The sequence below is a fragment of the Cherax quadricarinatus genome, chromosome 76, assembly GCF_038502225.1.
Source record: "Cherax quadricarinatus isolate ZL_2023a chromosome 76, ASM3850222v1, whole genome shotgun sequence".
In the NCBI taxonomy this organism is placed as follows: Eukaryota; Metazoa; Arthropoda; class Malacostraca; order Decapoda; family Parastacidae; genus Cherax; species Cherax quadricarinatus.
The window spans coordinates 12,043,170-12,051,277 of record NC_091367.1 but is presented as its reverse complement, the minus strand read 5'-3'; the positions used below and the strand labels follow the sequence as shown (position 1 = coordinate 12,051,277).

At 41.4% G+C, this 8,108-nt stretch overlaps 1 protein-coding gene across 9 annotated transcripts in view; it reads right to left on the bottom strand.

Moving 5' to 3' along the window:
- Amph (amphiphysin) overlaps positions 1–8,108 on the bottom strand; it is a 239,219-nt gene that overhangs the window by 86,692 nt on the left and 144,419 nt on the right. For all 9 annotated transcript variants that reach the window (XM_053798291.2, XM_070101290.1, XM_053798290.2 and 6 more), the window contains one exon: positions 2,099–2,234. In XM_053798291.2, coding sequence (XP_053654266.1) covers positions 2,099–2,234 — 136 coding nt within the window. The remainder of the gene's footprint in view (positions 1–2,098; positions 2,235–8,108) is intronic.

The window sequence follows — 8,108 nt, the reverse complement described above, 5'->3', positions numbered from 1 at the left end:
GGTTAGTTAGTTACTTTTGGCCATGTCTGTAAACATGTATGCTTAATGTTTGGTGCCGGTGACATACTCAGTTGATACCTCCAAATATTCCTCCTCATGCAATGTCTGTGAAGTCCTTCTCACGCTGCATCCTATTTCTGAGATCTTATTTCTCATTCTCTGCATCCCCTGGTTTCATTACTTTGCATTATTAGTTTTGAATTCCAACAGCCACTTGCTTGATCGCATTCGCAGTCCGCTCACTTCTTACAGCTTCTTCCTGTTTCGTCCGGTTATCCCAAGTAGCTTCACTTCAGCAGTGATACGCAGAATTAAATTTCCTTTGGCCGGGCCTCTATGCTTGTAAAGAACAGTAATGAGAAGTCCACTCATCACTCGTGTTCATTCTGATCCTCTTACTATCACCTTGTACCTTCTATTCATCAGGCACTTCTCTATTCTTTTGAAAAGTTTCCTTGTTGTTTCTACCTGTTCTTCCATTTTATATACGTGATTACCGTCTATCCATCGCTATCTTTCCTGCTTTATTTCCGTGAATGTTATAGAAGTCTATCAGACTGAAAGACAGAATTTGGCATCAACCAATCCATGCTGAAAGTTTTTGTGTATGAATGTCGTTTTAGGTGTCCAACATTTTATCATCACTTTTCTCATACACTAGTGAATATGTTCGTCAGTGATACTGCTTCATTTGCACTGTTTTATTTTTATTGTCCTGGCATCATATTTACAAATTTCTAACTTTTGGAAGCTCTCCCATTTTCTTGGTTTTTCGTTTATCTCTGCTGCAGGTTGACAGTTCCTCTGGAGACCCACACCGATACCTTGCCCAGCAGTCACAGTGGGTTTTTTTTTCACATTTCTTAAATTATCTATAAACACTTGTCACTTCTCTCTTTTGCCTAACTGTTTATTGTTTAAGAAATCATCGCCTTTGAGGCTCGATCTCATCCCAATCCTGGTTAAAGACTTGATCAGTCAGGCTGTTGGGGGTTTGCAGCACACAGGACTTCCGATGCAGACATCAGGTTTGGAGGAACTTATCAAGTTAGTTCTTGAAGAGAGTTAAGGTATGTTAGTAATTACCATTATATGTTAAGGAAGCTTGAAAGTCTTAAATCAGTTATAATTAGCTAACTGTATCTATATTTTTACCCCTCTGCTTTTTAGGTTACTGGTAGCACCTTACAATATCTTCCTTACCTTCTACTATCTAAAAGTGCTATTCCATTGTGAAGATTTGGAACCAGAACCTCCATTATTTTACCAGGTGTAAATTACAAGAACTCTCCCTTACCCCCGTGTTTCAGGAATATATTCTGGTATTCTTACTAATTTTGGGTTAGTGAAAGTTTTCTGTACTACTTGCAGAAGTGCAGTTTTACCTGCTAGTGTATAGCAATATTCCAGTCTAGAGATTATAAACATAAGTGGCCTTGGCTTGTCCTCTCTGTTTTGAAAGTTTTTGTTGGCCAGCCTATCACTTGCCTCGTAGATGTTACTTGTTTATTACATACTATTATGTTCACGGGGAAGCACTAAACCCGTAATCATACAAGTATTCATGTTTGATGCCAGGAAGGGAAGGATAACAGATTCCTTGTATAAAGAGTCCTTCACCAGTATCAAGGCACCCTCCCCTTTAATTAAAGGATCATCTGACTGCCCACTCTGTTATGTTTCGGTCTTTTCTTTCTAAAACTTTCCATAGCGGAGTAAGTGAATTTTATTTTGGTTATACCTCATAGTGGTTTATGTGGTCCACTGGAAGATCTGGGTTAGGATGTCTTGAAGGTCGTGTGACAGAGCTGCTTCACCCACACGGGCGAACCAGCGCTTCCCATGAATATAATAAATGAAAGTTTATTTCATCTTCAACATATGACCCTCAAATAATTTATAACACTAGAGAAGGGGATGAAGGGAGGGATATGGGAGGCGGAAGGGCAGTCGACATAAAGGGAAAATGGAAAAGGAAAACAGAGGTGGCAGATAAATAAAGGAAGGGAAAGGAGGAATGCAAGTAGAGAAAGGAGGAAGGTATTTAGAGAAAAAGGGTTAAGTGAAAGCTTAAGAGAAGTCAAGTATTAACCCCCACCTCTGCAGCATCTGAGGTAGTTGGCCACTTCCTTGTGGAGGCGGCTAGCGTTGTTCTGTTGTCTGCTGAAGTTGATTTCGTAATCATCAAAGACATCGTCTACCGTTCGGTCTGCCTTGCCTAGGTTCTGCAAGATCTGCAACACAAGACAACACCCTTTAATACACCCGTGTTATTATTATTAATCAAACAGTACTATTATTAATAGTATCACAAATCATTGTCATAATTACAATCACTCATCACAATTATCGGTATAATTATCAACATTGGTCACCTCTATCGTATAGCTCTGATCACAACACTACCGTCCTGTCATGTGACAAATTGAAGCCTGTTAAATAGTTTACACTCTGGCAAGATTTATGGTCTTAGTTTTTGCCTCACGAACACTTATGATGGCAAGTCATCCTTAAAAATTTGTACTTACATTCATTCAGTATACATGTATGCCTCCTGATAGTTCTTATTCCTGTTGTTTCCTGCAAATTTGGTAGGCCTGGTGTAAAAGCGGGGGCCATAACAATCATCACAAACTCTTCACCAAGCAATACAAACACTACTTCCATAATAATATATATAATTATATTTTAACTAATGCATCGGCTGCTTCACACACACTGTACTCGGTATTAGAATGTTGAGAAACGAACCAGACACTGTCACAGTGAATCTTACCAAGTGTCTAGAGGTAAATACACACAGATCTAAATGGATTGTGAAAACGTGCAATTGCATTAAGTTTTATAACCTGCATGAACTGTATCACTGTAGGCAACAAGAGTATTTCACCCCTCCATGGAAGATGTGTTCATTTAATATCACATACGTACAAGTCCCTCCCAAGAAGCTCATTGCTAGTAATCCCTTCCTTAAATCTCTTGTTAGAGCAACTGCTCAAGAAGAAATTTTTCGCCTAGCTGGTAGTAATAAGTTATCACAAGTTATATACACTGATGGATCTAAACAGGAGTCTTCTGGCAGGGCTGCATCTGCTCTTGTTGCCACCTCCCTAGTTAAGAACGATAATAAATTTGTTGAGTTAGGCATAAGAATTAACAACTGGGCGTCTACACTGCAAACTGAATTGTTTGCAATCCTAATGGCGCTAAAGCTAACCTATGACACTGAGCTTGACTCTATCATCATTACTGATTCTATGTCATCATTGAAGGCTCTTGGCTCATATAATGACTCCAACAACATGCTCATTGGGGAAGCCAGGTATAGATACTCAAAAATTAGGGACAAAGGAATTAATGTACAATTGCTATGGATCCCATCACACATTGGATTACTCCTTCATGATAAAGTTGATATGTTAGCCAAGAAGAGTATCCAGAAGGAGAACGTAGAATATAACTTTGGTATAACTGTGTCTAGCATTAGGAATAATATTAGGAGAGAAGTAAATAATGAAGATGATTGTTATAGGAATGCAGTTAGAAGCCTGAGTAGATCTATAACCCACTATGATAACATGAACGTAGATAAGTATGTTTATGGAGCAACTTGCAATGTGAACAGACTGACTGATGTTGTAGTGGCCAGGCTTAGGCTTGGTTACAAGTACTTCTGGCAGTTTGGGAGACACACAGATGATGATCAAACTAAATGTAAATTATGTGATCAGGCATATGGTCACTCTCTTGAACACTATGTGCTTAATTGTCCACTTATTGAGGAATACAGAGACAGACAGTATAATAACCTATGTGACATGTCAAGATATCTTATTAATGAAAATATGATACCAGATATACTAAGCAAATTTCCTAAATTTGCTTGTAACAGATAAGTGAATTATAGATATGTAGATATAAATCCATATGTATTCCTGTTAACCCTTTGGGGCCTAGTTCCTAGGCCTTTTGTGTATCCACATGCTCTCGCGCTACCGTCCACAGGATGGATATGGGGTGCACAATAAACTAGCCACTTCGGTGGCAAAATCTAAAAAATCTTCACACACAAGATTTATTTCCTGAAGTGCAGACATATCTTGATCTGAGCGACCCATCAAATCACAACATTACCTACCCACCCCACCTTCAGTATCCTGCAGAGTACGGGCACTGAACAAGTCAGAGTGGCGGGTGAAAGATTCGACTGTAAAACTACTAAAACTGCCTCTAAACAACAAGGTTCAGGAGCGCAGAGACAGGTATCACTGTTATTAGACAAAAAATAGAGCCCTAACTACTACCACTTAAACAAAAATACATAAAATATTAACCCACCGTTCCTTGAGCTTACTGACCCTAACTAGTTTACCTCCTCACAAAAAAAATCATTCTTGATGTGGTGGGACTGATACGGGGTACAGGGAAGGAATATTAATGGTGTGAGAGTTGCATAAATCCACCTGAGTGTGAAGCCAAATGATGAGGAGATCTTGGTGAAAGCTGCCTCAGTGAGTTTTACTAGTCACTAGCATCTTGCCTTCACCCCCCCATCCCCTCCCCTACTGCTCGACCCACACCTGTGGACCCCACTCCATACATACAAAATACATACATAGCACTATCATCAGACCACACACATCAGTATACCTTTCACATACCACTAGCACCAAGCCACACAAATCATCATACCCTCCAAGGTGATAATCAATACAATATCCAGTCTTAGCTAAATAAGAAAGGTTCAGTAGTGCACGGTACTGCTCGAGCACCATTGCAACTCAGAGATACAGGGTACAGTCATGGTACCTTTGCTGTCCCCCATCATGATAGCAGGCATACTAAAATATTAAGCCCAAAATGGTGTCATCTTTTACCAGGTACACCAAAGTAAAGATAAAAGATGTCCTTCAGAAGAGTTTTCTTCCTCACAAAATGCGTCATATACTTACTGATACAAACGTTGCTTGGGTTCTACAGGATACCATCCCAGACGCTTGTGGCTCAATATACCTTTCTACAGCCTTATGTCGCCTATTAAATTTAACATTTCTGCTGCTATACATAGGAAACTTGCAGAAATTGAGGAGGAAGACTGCATAACAAAACAGAGGATGTCAAACAAACTGGGTTGTCTATGAGAATAACATCCCCGCCAAGAAGTGCAGACACGTGTTAGACCATCCCTCCCCCTCCCCCTCACCCCAGCAAGACCTCATAGTCCTGACCCACAACGCTGTACTTTGCTGTACTTTCTCCTAATCAGTTAATACTACTGGGCCACCTTCCAACGCACGTACGCAGCAGGCGAACACGCACAGTGAGCTGGAGCTCGACATCCCGAAACTTTCCCTCACCACATTGAGAAAGGGAGAGGGGGATAGAAAAAAAAGAGAGAAAATGAGAGGAAGGATGGAAGTGGTGTAAAAGATGGTGGTGGGTGGTTCGATGGTGGTGGTGGGTGGTTCGATGGTGGGTAGTTCTGGGAGGTGCAGGCAGTACTACTTATCTACTACCCAGAGTACACCCCTCTTTACTTAGCAGCAAGCAGGTACCTGGGTGTTAATCGACTAGTGTGGGTGGCATCCTGAGGGGTGGTAGTACATCTTACATAGGTCTGGACTTGAAAATGAAATGAGGTAGGCTAACAGCTCTTCGCCTGTAAAATTTATTTCTGTAAAACAAAAAAAAAATCCTCCAGACAATCCGTGTCTTAATAAGGAGCGTCCTTGTGGCTACCCGATGCTTCACTGCCACCAAGAGTAGCCAAACAGGGTGGTAGGTCTGGCAACACATCACCACGATGTGCTCGTCACACAAATGGACATTAACAAACAACTTTTCCAATGCAAAGGTAGTGAAAGTTGGAACTAGAGATGGTACGCAAGATCTACCTGCTACCTGGAGGGTATTCCGGATATCAACGCTCCCTCGGCCCGGTTCATGACCAGGCCTCCCGGTGGATCAGGGCCTGATCAACTAGGCTGTTACTGCTGGCCGGACGTAGTCCAACGTACGAACTACAGCCCGACTGATCCGGCACTGACTTTAGGTATCTGTCTGGCTCCCTCTTGAAGGCAGCCAGGGGTTTATTGATAATTCCCCTTATGCTTGGTGGGAGGCTGTTGAACAGTCTTGGGCCCCGGACACTTACTGTGTTTTCTCTTAGTGTACTTATGGAGCCCCTATTTTTCATTGGGGGCATGTTGCACCATCTGCCAAGTCTTTTGCTTTCATAGGGAGTGATTTCTGTGTTTTAGATTAGGGACCAGTCCCTCCAAGACTCTCCAGGTGTAGATTATGGTGCATCTTTCTCGCCTGCGTTCCAGTGAATACAAATCAAGTGCTTCCAGGCGTTTCCACTAGTTAAGGTGTTTGACGGAACTTATATGTGCAGTAAAGGTTCTGTACATTCTCTAGATTTGCATTTTCACCTGCTTTGAATGGAAATGTTAATGTACAGCAGTATTCCAGCCTAGAGAGAACAAGTGATTTAAAAAGGATCACCATTGGCTTGGCATCTCTTGTTTTGAACTTTCTCATTATACATCCTATTATTTTCCTTGCAAATGTGATAGTGGCATTGTTGTGACGCTTGAAGGTAAGATCCTCAAATAAATAACAAAAAGGCACAATACCGTGACTGGAACGATACACAAATAACCCGCACATAAAAGACAGAAGCTTACGCCGAAACGTCGTCGTAAGCTTCTGTCTTTTAAGATCCTCAAACATTACCACATTACTTTTCCGCTCTTTTGTGTGAATAGAGTTTGTAGTATACTCAGTATTTCCCCCATTTTTCCATAACGGAGTAGTTGGAATTTGTCTTCATTGAACATCGTATTGTTCTCCGTTGCCCATTGGAAAACTTGGTTTATATCTTCTTGGAGATTTGCCGTGTCCTCAGTGGATGACACTCTCATGCAGATCCTAGTATCGTCTGCAAAGGATGATACGGTGGTATGGTTTACATCTCTGTCCATGTCTGATATGAGGATGAGGAACAGGATAGGGGCGAGTACTGTGCCTTGTGGAACAGAGTTCTTCACTATGGCAGCTTCCGATTTAACTCTGTTTACCACCACTCTTTGTGTTCGACTGGTTATAAAGTTGAAGATCCATCTTCCCACTTTGCCAGTCATCCTTTCAGTACGCATTTTGTATGCTATTCCACAATAATCGCACTTGTCAAAGGCTTTTGCAAAATCTGTGTATACTACATCTGTATTCTGTTTATCTTTCAGTGCATCCAAGACCATATCATGGTGGTTCAGTAGTTGTGAGAGGCAGGATCGACCTGCTCTGAACCCATGCTGCCCTGGATTGTGCAACTGTTAGGAATCCAAGCGATCTGCAATCATGCTTCTTAGTACTCTTTCAAAGATATTTACGATGTGGGACGTTAGCGCTGTTGGTCTAGAGTTCTTAGCTATTGCTTTGTTGCCACCTTTATGGAGTGGGGCTATATCCGTTGTTTTTAGAGACTGGAATTTCACTTGTGTCTCTGCTCCTTCTCCATAGTATCTTAGGGCACGCGAAAGGGGTTTCTTGTAGTTCTTAATGAACAGTTCTACCAGTTTGGGCCTGAGCCTGAGTGTTTGGGTATGTTGTCAAGGAACGTTAAAAAAGAAAAGTGAATAATTTAACAGGTATAGGAAAGGAGTGCAGTGCTTCCTTGATATTATGGTAACACACACACACACAGAGCGTAGAAAAAAACAAGATAATGCTTGTATCACATGATCCACTCAACGCCATTATCACCATATCTACTCAAAAATAACCTGCACATAGGAAACTTATTACGTTTTGATCCGTCAATGGGCTAAGACGGACAGAAACGTTATCATAAGTTTCCCCTTCTAAGTGTGGGTTGTGTGTGTATTGTTCCAGCAACGGTACTGCCACTTGTTATTCTCACCATGACTGTTCAGCATCACAACACGGTCATATAATCTCAGAAGAGAACAATGCGTTCCCTCCACATCACCCGCTGATTTCCAGCATTTCCAACAAAACCAATCACCACACACCAACGAAACACTGTACATCAACCAAACACCCCACAATCATAGCCACCCAACACAAGCCAGGCATCAGATAGG